General features: G+C 37.1%; 1 protein-coding gene across 1 annotated transcript; it reads left to right on the top strand.

The window, feature by feature from the left end:
- The first annotated feature begins 4,340 nt into the window (after positions 1-4,340).
- Positions 4,341-7,544, top strand: LOC133999057 (gastrula zinc finger protein XlCGF26.1-like). The gene is made up of 2 exons (XM_062438181.1): positions 4,341-4,542; positions 6,051-7,544. The coding sequence occupies exons 1-2, from the start codon at positions 4,347-4,349 to the stop codon at positions 7,541-7,543; spliced, it is 1,689 nt and encodes a 562-aa protein (XP_062294165.1). The 5' UTR covers positions 4,341-4,346; the 3' UTR covers position 7,544.
- Positions 7,545-16,873: the final 9,329 nt, after the last annotated feature.

Here is a 16,873-nt window from a genome sequence, read left to right as displayed (position 1 = left end):
GAAGCCTTCAGATGTATAAACAGGTCAAACTTGAGCCTGAACAGAAACGAAGGTTTTTATTCATCAATGATTTAAAGATCAGAAACGAATATTAATGAGATGATGTTAAACTGTACGTATAAATATAGTTAAATATCAGCTGATCCACCTCTTCAAATCTCTCCGTCTCCATCAGGAACGAATGCAGCACCTCTTCTTCTTCTTCTTCTTCTTCTTCTTCTTCTTCTTCTTCTTCTTCTCCTCCTCCTCCCTCTGATCTCCGCCGCCTCCGCTCGCCGTCCCATGATTCATAGCTGCTGAATAATAGATGATTCTCTCCTCACAGATCTCTGGAGGCCTCGACTCTGCTCGCTGCTCTTTCATCCTCTTCCTCATTTTCCTCCCCCCTCTTCCTCATCTTCCTCCCCCCTCTTCCTCCTCCTCTTTCTCCTCTTATTCCTCCTCTTCCTTCCCTCTCCTCTTCCTCCTCTTCCTTCCCCCCTCCTCCTCGTCCTCTTCCTCCCCCCCTTCTCCTCGTCCTCCGCTTCCTCTTCCTCCTCCTCCTCCTCCTCTTCAACCTCTTCCTCCTCTCTTTGTTTCAGGAGCTTGTTTTATTTCTCTTTAATACACCAAACTAACGACTACACTCAAATTTCACTTCCTAATCGTCTGTTATTCGGGGGTTTTATTTTGGCGGTTAAGTTTTTCTACTTCCTGTTAAATTACAAAATAAGAGACTCAGGAACAGCTGAAACACCTTTTTTTTTCACTTAAAAAAAGGAAATCTGACTCGAAAGCTCGTCGCCAAGATTTTTTTTATTTAAGAGAGATTTTCCCTCCAGAGACAAAAAGGAAGAAAAAAAAAAGACAAATCAACAAACAGAAATTTTTTATTTATTTTAGTTTATTTTCCAGCCTGATAAACAAACATTTTAAAATCCACGTTTCTGTTCCTACATTAAGTGTTTTGGGTTTGTTTTAACCTTTTATTTCCCTAGGATGGCGAAGGCCTTGCTCTGCCTCTGATTGGCTCTTACACGTTCCATTCTATGCGTGGATTGGTTAAGAAACAAGGAGCAGCCAATCAGAGGCAGAGCAAGGCGGGGTAATGCCTTCGCCATCCTAGGATTTTGTTTTGTATATTTTTTAATTGTCTTGTTTGGTAAAGGATGGATGGAGGAGTTATAATAGATTCAGGAGCCCCGCCCCCCTCTCTCTCCTTTCAGGGACGCCCTCCTGTTGTGGAAATGTTTGTGTGTAACGGAGCGTTAAAGGAGAGTTGTGATAAAAACATTAAAAAAAAAAGAAAACGCACACAAAAACACAAAAAACACAAACCTGTAAAACACTATTCTTGTTTTGTTTTTGTTTTTGTTTTTTTTGCTAAAGCTGCTGTGTGTGTGTTTGTGTGTGAGAGAGAGAGAGAGTGTGTGTGTGTGTGTGTGTGCGTGTGTGTGTGTGTGTGTGTGTGTGTGTGTGTGTGTGTGTGTGTGTGTGTGTGTGTGTGTGGACGTTCTTCAAGCTGAACATTTTTCTTTTCTTTTTTTAAATTATTGATTGTACAGTTTCAAGGCGAGGGGGAATGAAGAGACTTTTTTCACAATAAAACTATTGAATGTTAAAACGTCTGCTGGTTATTTCTTTATTAAATAAGTTAAATTGAGTCTTAAATGATCATTAAAGCAGTTTATCTCTCTGTAATGATTCCTCCTGTTCATACTGACCATCAGAAGATCCTTCATCATGTTTACAATGGAAGTGATGGAGGACTAAACCCACAGTCCTCCTTCTGTGGAAACATGGATTTAAAAGTTGATCTGAAGCTAATATGAAGCTTCAGATGACAGGAAGAAAGAAGGAGGAAGATGAAGAAAGAAAGGAGGAAGTAGGAAAGAAAGAAAAGGGATAAAGAACGACAAAGAAGTAAAGAAAGGAAGGAGGAAAGGAAAGAAAAAGGAGGAAGATGAAGAAAAAGATGAAAAAGAAAAAGGAAGGAACGAAAAAAAGGAAGATGAAGAAAAGGAGGAAAGGAAGATAAAGAAAGAAAAAAAGGAAAGAAAGAAAAAGGAGGAAGATGAAGAAAAATGAAAGAGAAGAGAAAAAAGGAGGAAGATGAAAGAAAGAAAAAGGAGAAGGAAAGAAAGAAAAAGCAAGATGGAGAAAGAAAAAGGAGGAAGATGAAGAAAAATGAAAGAAAGGAGGAAAAAAAGGAGGAAAGAAAAAAAGGAAGATGAAGAAAAAGATGAAAGAAAGAAAAAGGAAGATGAAGAAAGAAAAAGGAGAAAGAGAAAGTGTCTTTCCTCTTTCTTTCTTTCCTCCATCACTTCCTTTAAAAGCACATTTAAAGATGTGTTAATATGAACAGAAGGAATCATTGACTGCTGCTGGAGGGTTAATTAGAAAACATCGCCATCTAGTGGAAGTTACAAACATCATCATGTAAACAGATAAACTGAAGATGTTGCTCATGTGAATCAGTCAGGAAGGATTCACACATTTGGATCACAGATAAATGTTTGTCCTCCATATATTAAATGTTATTATATATATAGAAAGAAAGAAAGAAAGAAGAGAAAGAAGAGAAATGGGCTCTCAGACGGCTGCTGGTGTTACACTTTATTTGGTGACCCTTCAGATTCTGTGTCCTGAAGTGTTGATAGAAGTACTCAGATCCTTAAAATGAAAGTTAAAGTATTAATGTAAACATATTAAATTACAAGTAAAACCATTTGCATTTTAAATCCTACTAAAAACACTAAAGTTCAAGTAGTAATTCTGCAGAAAACACACAATTTTCTTTAGAATTAGCTTCATACTTGTTCTTTAGTGCTTTAAATACATTTAGCTATACTACTTCTTTACTTTTACTTAAGTGGGATTTTATAATGTATGATTTTTTACTCATAATTAAGTATTTTTTAACATTGTGGTAATGATACTTTTAGTTAAATAAAGGATCTGAGAAGCTCTTACTACCGCTGCAGGTCACAGAATCTGAAGGGTCACCAAATTAAGTGTAACACCGGCTTGTTTCAGCACCAGCAGGCAGAAGTCCTCACATTCCACGTACAGATACTTTTGTAGAAAAATACTCTGGTAGAAGTAGAAGTACTGATTCAACTTCTTTACTCAAGTTAAAGTAAGAAAGTTCAGGCTCTGAAATGTACTTAAATACAAAAGCAAAAAAATAAAAAAGTTCTCAGGACGCAAAATAGGATAGTCTTCCTCTTAAAGAAATCACTGGACACTAAGGGCCTGATTTACAGCAGACACTATTACAAGTGTATTTACAATTTATTTATATTAAATGTTGTAAATTAGATTTTAAAAACTATCCAAAACAAATACTATTCCAAACAAATCAAACTCAAAATGGAAAATATAACAAAGAAAAATCAAATAAAATGTGTAAAACATCAGCATCAAACTGTTTTAACAGTGAAACAGTGAGATTGTCTTTAGAGTAGATTCACATTAAGAAAGACACTAAGGGCCTGATTTACTAACATCCCAAATAAAGGTACTAAATTGCGTGTGCAGTGCAACAGTTTGGTTAGCGTGTGTTTTGCAGGTGATCTACTAAGAATAACTGCTAATGACAACAGGTGCAGACAGCAGTATTTAAATGAGGGTTTTGTGTCTTAATGGAGAGTTTGGACGAGCAGAAAGCTGCAAGCTGCAAAATGAAATGTGATCAGGTTCTAGTGGAAGAGGTTAACTAATATATTGAGTTATAACAACAAATAATATTACCATAAAAACCCACATATGGGAGAGTATTAGTGACAAAGTCAATGCTGTTAGTTAAGCCAAAAATGTGTATGTCACTGTGCCTCCTCGTCTCCATGGTAACAGCAGGTTAATACCTGCCCTTCAAACTTATTATTTATAGACACAGTTACCGTCAGCAACATTACCTTCAGGTTTGGTAAATCACAATGCGTTGGCTAAATAACATATTAGGCTAAGTGGGCTTCTTTGTCTGTGGCCCCCCAGTTCCTAGGATCGCCACTGCTTGGGGCGACACAGAGCTGCACACACCAAAAGAAAGAAAAAAAAAGATGTTTGTTTTTTTTTATCGCTCATTTGCACGTCATGTCTTCTTTCTATAAAGTCACTGAGGTTGAAAGTAACGAGCCTGTTTAGACAATGTAAAGAGTAGAAAGTACCTCAAATGTAAAGTACAGTAACGAAGTAGAAATACTTAGTTACTTCCCTCCTCTGCCAGCAGGACAGGCTTTAGCTCCTCCGCAGTGAGCCACAACAACAAGACAGCATTAAAAACAATAAATAATAATAATAATAATAAAAACAGGTTTCACATCTAACCGAGCCGCCGGTGCATCAGCGGAGAGTGAAGCCGCATCATGACGAGCATGCAGCGGCTCAGAGAGCTGGTTAATGAGCGTCTGTGTGCAGCTGCAGAGGAAATCTTCGAGGCGGTGAAAGAAACCATCGCAGGCTACGAAGAGGAGCTGCTGCTGTCCAGACGGGAGGTCCGCCGGCAGCGCAGGATGCTCAAGACTCTGTCCAAACCTGCTGTAAACATTAACACACACTCAGGTTTGTGAATCAGTGGCATGTTTCTTTATTTAGTCGTGCCCCGGCGCCGGCTAATCACTGGGATCACTATTCTTTTATTTCCCTAGGATGGCGAAGGTATGACCCCGCCTTGCTCTGCCTCTGATTGGCTCATACACGTTCCATTCTATGCGTGGATTGGTTAAGAAACAAGGAGCAGCCAATCAGAGGTAGAGCAAGGCGGGTCATGACTTTGCCATCCTAGGATTTAAAAAAATGTAAAAACGCCCACTTTCCAGGAGGAAAAATGAAGTGCGACACAGATAATTAATTAAGTTAGTGATGTCAAAGGTTTTTAATAACAGGTCAGGATATTAAATACTTTGCTAGAAAGAAGCTGACAAGGGTTTAAGCAGGTGAGCCGGCCACACATTAACCTGTGTAATGTAAAGATGCCCAAACTTCACTGAAATATGTAGAAATTTAAAGTTTGCAAATGTATCTTTAAATGTATATGTGTGATAAGCCACGGTTTAAGATGTAGTTCTTATTTTAAAGGTATGACTTAACTTTCGGCTTGTATTATATCCATTTAAAGGACAAGTTCACAGTTTTACAAGTGTTTTAAAACAACAGTCAGGAGCCCAAATGATCATTAAAGCAGTTTATCTCTCTGTAATGATTCCTCCTGTTCATACTGACCATTAGAAGATCCTTCATCATGTTTACAATGGAAGTGATGGAGGACTAAATCCACAGTCCTCCTTCTGTGGAAACATGGATTTAAAAGTTGATCTGAAGCTAATATGAAGCTTCAGTCGTCCAAATGAGTCAAATCTTCATCTTCTATGTTTCAACGTTACAGTGTTTTTAGTAGCAAAGTCTTTGTGTTACTATACTTCCACCACAGCTCAACAGGGAAACACTAAGAGGGAATCTGATGCTAAAAAGACTGTAAATGTGTCAGATATCACTTGATATGACTAACTCAAACTGATGAAGCTCAATAGAAGCTGATCATCTACTTTTAAATACATTTTTGGCATCTGTCATTTCCCCAGTGTTCATTTGGGCACCTGACTGTTGTTTTAATGCAGACTAATGTCTAACTAACAGGCTAAGTAGTGACCTTTTAACTCATAATTTTGAAACACACAGGATGTCCTTTATTAGACAATGTCATAACACATGTAGACAATACTAAAAATACAAATGTCTCTACTTCCAGTTAGTATAAGTAAGATTAATATGTAATGTGTAATAGCGCTGCAACTAACGATTACTGTCATTATCAATTAGTCATTAGGAAAGTGCAGATGTCTGCTTCCTAAAGGCCGAGGTGTCGTCCTCAAATATCTTGTTTTGTCCTGACCGACAGTCCACAACTCAAAGATCTTCATTTTTAAGGAAGAAAGGACCAAGAAAATATTCACATCTGAGAAGATGGAATAAGAAAATCTGGCATTTTTCATTTAAAAAATCACTTTGTTTAGATCATAATTCTTTTGTGATTTAAAAAAAAAAAGTTTCTCATTGTTTTTTTTCTGCAGATCAACCACAGCTGGCTCTCTCTGTCTGGGATGAAGATTTCTTTGAGCAGCAGCAGGAGGATGAGGAGGAGGAAGAGGAGGTGTGCTGTGACCAGGAGTGGAGCTCCGGTGTTGACCAGGAGAAGAACCAGCAGGAGCTCCGCAGCAGCCAGGAGGAAGAGGAGGAGCAGCTTCAGGACGCGGAGGAGGACAACACCATCAGGTTCATCTTCACTCCTCCGTACGTGAAGAACGAGCTCGAGCCGCTTCAGTCCAGCTACCAGAAAGCAGGAGAAGGAGATGCTCTGCCGGGAACGTCGGCGGACCACGGCCGGACGAAGGAGGAGGACGACGACGACGCCGCGTCCTCCAGCTGTTCTGCAGCCGAACACGAGGACAGTGACGAGGATTGGAGGGGCAGCGCCGGGTCTCAGAGCGACGACGGCGACGGCGAGTGGAAGAAGAGGAAGACGTCTCGTTTATCGGCGGACGCCAAACTGCTTCCCGCCAAGAAATCCAAACCGCGCATCTGCTGTAAAGTGTGCGGCAAAGCTTTCCACGCCAACGTCTCGCTGGTGAATCACATGGAGGTTCACCCGAAGGACGTTTGCGGCGTCTGCGGGGAACACTTCGACAAGGAGGAGAGCTTTCAGGATCATCTGAAGACTCACGTGAAAGCCGGGATCTGCGGCGTTTGCGGGAAATGCTTCGGCACGTCGAGTGCTCTGGAGACGCACATGAGGATCCACACGGGAGAGAAACCGTTCAACTGCAGCGAGTGCGGGAAATCCTTCAATTGCCGCCACAACATGATGCGGCACATCCGGATACACACGGGGGAGAAGCCGTACCCCTGCAGCGTCTGCGGCAAGTGCTTCAATGACTACTCCACGTGGAAACGCCACCTGCTGGTTCACGTGAACAAGAAGAACCTCGACCCGAACAGCGCGTTCGAAAGCGAAAACGGTGAGAACGAAGGCGAGAAAAAAATCAAAAGGCCGTCGCCGAAAAAGCAGCAGACGCGGACGATATGTGAAGTGTGCGGGAAGATGTTTCACTCCGTCGTTTCTTTGGTGAATCACGCCAAAAGTCACGCAACGGACCTGTGCGGCGTTTGCGGGACGCATTTCGACTCCGAGGAAAGTTTAAAAGTCCACCTGAAAACGCACAAAAACGGGAAGGTGTGCGAAGTGTGCGGGAAGTGCTTCGACAGTCAGGGGAACCTGGAGATGCACATGAGGATCCACACGGGCGAGAAGCCGTTCCTCTGCAGCGAGTGCGGGAAATCCTTCAACTGCCGCCACAACATGATGCGGCACATGCGGACGCACACGGGGGAGAAACCGTACCTGTGCAACGTGTGCGGCCGGTGTTTCAGCGACCACTCCACCCTGAAGCAGCACAGCGGCACGCACACGGGGGAGAAACCGCACCGCTGCGAGGTCTGCGGCAAAGGCTTCCACCGAAAGACATACGTGAGGCTTCACATGAAGAGCCACACGACGGAGAAATGACTGTCAGCATGTGGAGCCGTGAATAAAAGTTTCACAAAGTGTTTTTTGTTTTTTTTGGTACCGATATCGCCTTTTCTGTTTATCAGAAGTGTCTTTGAATGCATCACACAGGATCTGTCTCTGAAGGGACTGTCGCTACCCGATGTGAGTCACACATGCGCAGTCGCGTCCGCCGTCGTCGGCCATCTTGGACAGCTACTTACGGCAACACCACTTGGACAAACTACTGTTATATGTTGGATAGATGTATTTCATACACGTTTCAGCAGTTGGATGCGAGTCCGCACAAATTATAGAAACAAAAGAAGTTCAACACAAGTTTGTACATCTGTATGTAACCGGGGAAGTATTAATACACTAGCCAGCAGTGTTCATTAGTTTTTAAAAATATAAACTTTATTGATATATCCTGATCTGAGTTATCGGCTGATGTGACTGGGACTTTTTTCTTTTTACTTAGACTCTACATATTTTTTTAAAAGCCCTTAAAGGAAGTATTTATGAGTATTAATGTGAAAAATACACAGACACACAAACTTTCCTCGGGTCACGTGTGTAATGACTGACAGCTCTACACTCCCTCTGCTGGAGCCCTGCAGTTACTACACAACACTACTGCTGCTGTTAGATTAACATTATACACAGAAAAACATGAGGAAACACAGAAATAACTCTTCTCACAGTGCTGCAGCTGACAAAACAATATTTAAAATACAAGATAAGCTTCAACCTTAGAGATGTAGAAAGCATCAAAAGTTCATATTTCTCACGAATCGCGATTGAGTCGGGTGAATTATGTGTTTTTTCCAAGCAGAGTTGCTGTACATAACTGTCCAATATGGCGGACCTTGGCGGACGCTACTGCGCATGTGTGACTCACATCAGGTAATTACAGGGACCACTAACCATCAATTTAATTATCAGTTATTTTCTCACTTTTCTCAGTTTTTGCCTATAAAATATCCTGTATATAGTTTCCCATCTTTAAATCTTCTTTCATCCAATTAACACAAAAAGATTCAGTTTACGGTCATGAAAGAGAAAGAAAAGCATAAATCTTTATATTGGAGAGGCTGAAACAAACTCAATTTTAGCATTTTTTTATTAAGAAAATGACTGAAACGATTATTGGATGATCAAAATAGTTGCTGAATAATTTACTGTCTCATGGACTAATTGATTAATTGGCTAAACATCACAAATCTGCACTGATTTCTCACGTAAAATCCTCAACTACGTTCATCATAAAGGCAGAAAAATAGAAAACAGACAAACCAAAGTTGTGAAAAAACTGATAAAAAACAAGAACATTTAAAAAGAAATAAAAACTGTAAAGCCACATTTGAGGCTTTAATGATCAGTTGTGACCTACACTCAAACATGTACCTGAACGCCTCTTCTCTAAGTCAAAGGGAAATTTATTTATAGAGCAAAGTGTTTTATATAAAAGCAACACATGGCAACATAAAAAGACATTTAAACACCATTAAAAGTGTTAAATTGGAAATAAAATAGAAGAATATAAAGTTACAGTGCAGTGTGAGATATTAACCCTAACATTTGTGATTTAATAAAAAGCAGTAAACAGGAAAGTCATCAACCGTGACTGAAAAGAACAGAGTATAACAATAATAATAATAATCTTTATTTATAGAAACTCAGAATCGCTTTAAAGATTAACACAATAAGTTCCTTTTTTAAATTTTTTATACTATCAATACAAACTATTCTCATTTCTTATATGCTGCATATATTTCTGTTTTCATAATTTCACTCAGATAATCTAATTTGCATATTTTTTGGATATATGTTTTCATTCTTCATTACTGTTATTACTGTTGTTCTTCTATATAAACTCATATAACAGCATAATTAATTCATTTCCAGACACTTTAATTATTGAATTTAAACATGTTCTAGTGTTAAATTCATGTTTTTATTACTGAAACTCCATTAAAACCACTAAAAAGAAAATGAGTTCAACACTAGCAGTCAGTCTGATGTTCTCTGTATTGATTTATATCTGTTTGATCTCATATCAGATCATATTAATATCATAACGATGTTTGCAGTGAGCTGTGGGACAGTTTTAATAAACCTTCACTTTATGACTGATTCTCAACTTTGGGGTTTTGTTTTTTCTCCCACAAAGAGAGAAAATATTAAAAAGCTGCAGAGTCAGAAACACCAGCAGATACTCTGATAATTGGGTCAATGACGTTTCTTTGTGTCCATGTGGTTTAGTTTAAATTTAAAGGGGTTAAAATGTGAAAAGACCAGACGGGGAGTTCCTGTCCTCTGAAATGAGGCCAACGCAGAAGTAACTTAAAACTGCATTCTATCAAAAGGCCACCAGGGGGCGACCGTTTTGGTGTCAAAAGGACTTCCGTCTCTATACAAGTCAATGGAGAATTCACCAACTTCTCACTGATTTCTAACGTCAGTAAACGTTTTCAAAATGTGTTTATGGTCTCAATCGCTAGTTTAAAGCCTTCTTCAATGCAGTATGATGTTCATTTGGGACATTTTGGCCTCCCTGATTTTATATGTGACGATAAAGCAGGGTATGCATTAGGGCGTGGCTACGTGGTGATTGACAGGTTGATTGGTTCACAGGTTCAGGAGGGCGCCTCATGCTCCTCCTGATGCCCATATAAGTAGAATCCGTGGGGTTTTTTTACCCGGCATGCACCGGAAATTTTGAAGATCTGAAACTATTCGCTTCCAAGCAGCTGTCCACAAACCAATGGGTGACGTCACGGATGTTACGTCCATTTTCACGCCCGCCGATAGGGGGGGACAAACGGGTCTGTTGTCCCGGGCCCAGGGTAGGGGGGGGGGCCAGAACTGGGCCCACATTAAATTATGGAATAATCTTTCAAAATAGGCCTATCTGTGGAAAAGATGTGTAAAATTTGAGTTACATAAAAGCTTTTAATTGTTTTCTTCCTAATCGCTCTTGAAATAGTGGTCAAGAACCCCCCCACCCCCAACACAAAAATGGTTTGGCCACTGATCAAAATTTGATGTTGTCATTTGAAGTTCAGTACGCTAAAAATGTCCGGTCAGCCCAAGTCCGGTGCTCAGAAAAGTAAAGAAAAGATGAGAGGAAAATAGAGGCCTTAGAGATTTTCTAAACAAATATTTAAAAAAAAAAAAAGGTGGTGACGGTGAAGCTGGAACTAGTAAAGTCAACGTAGAGCAAGGTAAGAAACGGCGCAGCCAACGTTTACCGGCAGCCTTGTGACGTAACCTAACAGGTCAGCTCTGATGTTAACGTCCATTAGCTTGTATAAAAGCCTGACACACAACACGTTATCTTTGACAGAAACAGTTGAGTTTGGTAGCTCCGTCAGAGAGGAGAGAGATCCAGCTGCAGTCAGGTGACCGAGAGAGTGATGCGGGAGAGCTGCCCCGCGCAGAGAGTCTGAGCAGGATGGATCAGAGACTGATCAGACATTTAATTTCAGCAACGTAGGTAAAGTTAGAAAGAGATTGGCAGATTCGAACTTCAGCGATCAATAGCTCATAAACGAAACATTGTTAAAACATAAAAAAATGTCTCTTTCCTATCGTAGTAAGGTAGACTATTGACTACAGACTCATTTTCGCCAAAACGAGTCGTCCTCCAGGCTGCAGGAAATATATTGCTCTCTATGCACTGCGGGCGGAGAGGCGAGCGCTTAGGGACCGTTTACAAAGTGCAGTACCAAAGCAAAAAATATTCAATATCTCCACTTTTATTCACTGTAGTCTCACCAAATTCACTCCACACATCAACGGTCACCTGATAATCACACTACAACAGTTATTTCATAAAAATATTTTTGCATATTTTTGGGGAATTTTATTGTGAAAAATCATCAATAGCGTTAATATTATACACTGTATACTCACCAAAATCATGCCACACAACAATGGTCGCCTGATAATCATACTACAACAGTTATTTCAGGGGGAAAAAAATTGCATATTTTTGGGGAATTTTATATTGAAATATCGTCAATAGCGTTAATATTATACAGTGTAGGATGACCAAAATCATGCTACACAACAAGGGTCACCTGATAATCATACTACAACATTTATTTTGGGGAAATTAGTTTTGATATAATTTGAGATTTTTTATATTAAAAAATCTTCAATAGCGTTAATATTATACAGTGTAGGATGACCAAAATCATGCTACACAACAATGGTCACCTGATAATCGTACTACAACAGTCATTTCAGAAAAAACGTTTTGCATATTTTTGGGGAATTTTATTGTGAAAAATCGTCAATAGCGTTAATATTATACACTGTAGGATGACCAAAATCATGCTACACAACAATGGTCACCTGATAATCATACTACAACAGTTATTTCAGGAAAAAAAAAATTTGTATAATTTTGGGGAATTTTATTTTGAAATATCGTCAATAGCGTTAATATTATACATTGTAGGATGACTAAAATTATTATACACAACAAGGGTCACCTGATAGTCATACTACAACAGTCATTTCAGGGAGGAAAAAAGTTTGCATATTTTTGGGGAATTTTATTGTGAAAAATCGTCAATAGCGTTAATATTATACACTGTAGGATGACCAAAATCACGATACATAACAAGGGTCACCTGATAATCATACTACAACAGTCATTTCATCAAAAAAATAAATCTTTTTGCATATTTTTGGGGAATATTATTGTGAAATATCGTCAATAGCGTTAATATTATACACTGTAGGATGACCAAAATCATGATACACAACAATGGTCACCTGATAATCATACTACAACAGTCATTTCATCAAAAAAATAAATCTTTTTGCATATTTTTGGGGAATATTATTGTGAAAAATCGTCAATAGCGTTAATATTATACACTGTATACTCACCAAAATCATGCTACACAACAATGGTCACCTGATAATCATACTACAACAGTTATTTCAGGGGGAAAAAAGTTTGCATATTTTTGGGGAATTTTATTGTGAAATATCGTCAATAGCGTTAATATTATACACTGTTTACTGACCAAAATCATGATACACAACAATGGTCACCTGATAATCATACTACAACAGTTATTTCAGGAAATTTTTTTTTTTATATTTTTGGGGAATTTTATTTTGAAATGTCGTCAATAGCGTTAATATTATACATTGTAGAATTACCAAAATTATGATACACAACAAGGGTCACCTGATAATCATACTACAACAGTCATTTCAGGGGGAAAAAAAGTTTGCATATTTTTGGGGAATTTTATTGTGAAAAATCGTCAATAGCGTTAATATTATACACTGTAGGATGACCAAAATCATGATACACAACAAGGGTCACCTGATAATCATACTACAAGAGTCATTTCAGGGGGAAAAAAGTTTGCATATTTTTGGGGAATTTTATTTTGAAATATCGTCAATAGCGTTAATATTATACACTGTAGGATGACCAAAATCATGATACACAACAAGGGTCACCTGATAATCATACTACAAGAGTCATTTCAGGGGGAAAAAAGTTTGCATATTTTTGGGGAATTTTATTTTGAAATATCATCAATAGCGTTAATATTATACACTGTAGGATGACCAAAATCATGATACACAACAAGGGTCACCTGATAATCATACTACAACAGTCATTTCAGAAAAAACGTTTTGCATATTTTTGGGGAATTTTATTGTGAAAAATCGTCAATAGCGTTAATATTATACACTGTATACTGACCAAAATCATGCTACACAACAATGGTCACCTGATAATCATACTACAACAGTTATTTCAGGAAAAAAAATTTTTTTATATTTTTGGGGAATTTTATTTTGAAATATCGTCAATAGCGTTAATATTATACATTGTAGGATGACCAAAATTATGATACACAACAAAGGTCACCTGATAATCATACTACAACAGTCATTTCAGGGGGAAAAAAAGTTTGCATATTTTTGGGGAATTTTATTGTGAAAAATCGTCAATAGCGTTAATATTATACACTGTAGGATGACCAAAATCATGCTATACAACAATGGTCACCTGATAATCATACTACAACAGTCATTTCATTAAAAAAAAAATCTTTTTGCATATTTTTGGGGAATATTATTGTGACAAATCGTCAATAGCGTTAATATTATACACTGTATACTCACCAAAATCATGCTACACAACAATGGTCACCTGATAATCATACTACAACAGTGATTTCAGGGGGAAAAAAAGTTTGCATATTTTTGGGGAATTTTATTGTGAAAAATCGTCAATAGCGTTAATATTATACACTGTAGGATGACCAAAATTATGATACACAACAAGGGTCACCTGATAATCATACCACAACAGTTATTTCAGGAAAAAAAAAATTGTATATTTTTGGGGAATTTTATTTTGAAATATCATCAATAGCGTAATATTATACACTGTAGGATGACCAAAATCATGATACACAACAAGGGTCACCTGATAATCATACTACAACAGTCATTTCAGAAAAAACATTTTGCATATTTTTGGGGAATTTTATTATGAAAAATCATCAATAGCGTTAATATTATACACTTTATACTGACCAAAATCATGCTACACAACAATGGTCACCTGATAATCATACTACAACAGTTATTTCAGGAAAAAAAAAATTGTATATTTTTGGGGAATTTTATTTTGAAATATCGTCAATAGCGTTAATATTATACATTGTAGGATGACCAAAATCATGATACACAACAAGGGTCACCTGATAATCATACTACAACAGTCATTTCAGAAAAAAACGTTTTGCATATTTTTGGGGAATTTTATTGTGAAAAATCGTCAATAGCGTTAATATTATACACTGTATACTGACCAAAATCATGCTACACAACAATGGTAACCTGATAATCATACTACAACAGTTATTTCAGGAAAAAAAAAATGGTATATTTTTGGGGAATTTTATTTTGAAATATCGTCAATAGCGTTAATATTATACATTGTAGGATGACCAAAATTATGATACACAACAAGGGTCACCTGATAATCATACTACAACAGTCATTTCAGGGGGAAAAAAAGTTTGCATATTTTTGGGGAATTTTATTGTGAAAAATCGTCAATAGCGTTAATATTATACACTGTATACTCACCAAAATCATGATACACAACAATGGTCACCTGATAATCATACTACAACAGTTACTTCAGGGGGAAAAAAAGTTTGCATATTTTTGGGGAATTTTATTGTGAAATATCGTCAATAGCGTTAATATTATACATTGTAGGATGACCAAAATCATGATACACCACAAGGGTCACCTGATAATCATACTACAACAGTCATTTCAGAAAAAACATTTTGCATATTTTTGGGGAATTTTATTGTGAAATATCGTCAATAGCGTTAATATTATACATTGTAGGATGACCAAAATCATGATACACAACAAGGGTCACCTGATAATCATACTACAACAGTCATTTCAGGGGGAAAAAAAGTTTGCATATTTTTGGGGAATTTTATTGTGAAAAATCGTCAATAGCGTTAATATTATACGCTGTAGGATGACCAAAATCATGCTACACAACAATGGTCACCTGATAATCATACTACAACAGTCATTTCATTAAAAAAATAAATCTTTTTGCATATTTTTGGGGAATATTATTGTGAAAAATCGTCAATAGTGTTAATATTGTACTCTGTATACTCACCAAAATCATGCTACACAACAATGGTCACCTGATAATCATACTACAACAGTTATTTCAGGAAAAAAAAAAGGTATATTTTTGGGGAATTTTATTTTGAAATATCGTCAATAGCGTTAATATTATACATTGTAGGATGACCAAAATTATGATACACAACAAAGGTCACCTGATAATCATACTACAACAGTCATTTCAGGGGGAAAAAAAGTTTGCATATTTTTGGGGAATTTTATTTTGAAATATCGTCAATAGCGTTAATATTATACACTGTATACTCACCAAAATCATGCTACACAACAATGGTCACCTGATAATCATACTACAACAGTTATTTCAGGGAAAAAAAAATTGTATATTTTTGGGGAATTTTATTTTGAAATATCGTCAATAGCGTTAATATTATACATTGTAGGATGACCAAAATCATGCTATACAACAATGGTCACCTGATAATCATACTACAACAGTCATTTCAGGGGGAAAAAAAGTTTGCATATTTTTGGAGAATATTATTGTGAAAAATCGTCAATAGCGTTAATATTATACACTGTATACTCACCAAAATCATGATACACAACAATGGTCACCTGATAATCATACTACAACAGTTACTTCAGGGGGAAAAAAAGTTTGCATATTTTTGGGGAATTTTATTGTGAAATATCGTCAATAGCGTTAATATTATACATTGTAGGATGACCAAAATCATGATACACCACAAGGGTCACCTGATAATCATACTACAACAGTCATTTCAGAAAAAACGTTTTGCATATTTTTGGGGAATTTTATTGTGAAATATCGTCAATAGCGTTAATATTATACATTGTAGGATGACCAAAATCATGATACACAACAAGGGTCACCTGATAATCATACTACAACAGTCATTTCAGGGGAAAAAAAAGTTTGCATATTTTTGGGGAATTTTATTGTGAAAAATCGTCAATAGCGTTAATATTATACGCTGTAGGATGACCAAAATCATGCTACACAACAATGGTCACCTGATAATCATACTACAACAGTCATTTCATTAAAAAAATAAATCTTTTTGCATATTTTTGGGGAATTTTATTGTGAAAAATCGTCAATAGCTTTAATATTATACACTGTATACTCACCAAAATCATGCTACACAACAAGGGTCACCTGATAATCATACTACAACAGTCATTTCAGGGGGGAAAAAAGTTTGCATATTTTTGGGGAATTTTATTGTGAAAAATCGTCAATAGCGTTAATATTATACACTGTATACTCACCAAAATCATGCTACACAACAATGGTCACCTGATAATCATACTACAACAGTCATTTCATTAAAAAAATAAATCTTTTTGCATATTATTGGGGAATATTATTGTGAAATATCGTCAATAGCGTTAATATTATACACTGTAGGATGACCAAAATCATGATACACAACAAGGGTCACCTGATAATCATACTACAACAGTTATTTCAGGGGGAAAAAATTGCATATTTTTGGGGAATTTTATTTTGAAATATCGTCAATAGCGTTAATATTATATACTGTAGGATGACCAAAATCATGATACACAACAAGGGTCACCTGATAATCATACTACAACAGTCATTTCAGAAAAAAGGTTTTGCATATTTTTGGGGAATTTTGTTGT

This window comes from Scomber scombrus, chromosome 18 (genome assembly GCF_963691925.1).
Source record: "Scomber scombrus chromosome 18, fScoSco1.1, whole genome shotgun sequence".
Classification (NCBI taxonomy): Eukaryota; Metazoa; Chordata; class Actinopteri; order Scombriformes; family Scombridae; genus Scomber; species Scomber scombrus.
Note: the sequence above shows the minus strand (reverse complement) of the source record. Positions and strands in the feature narration are given on the sequence as shown.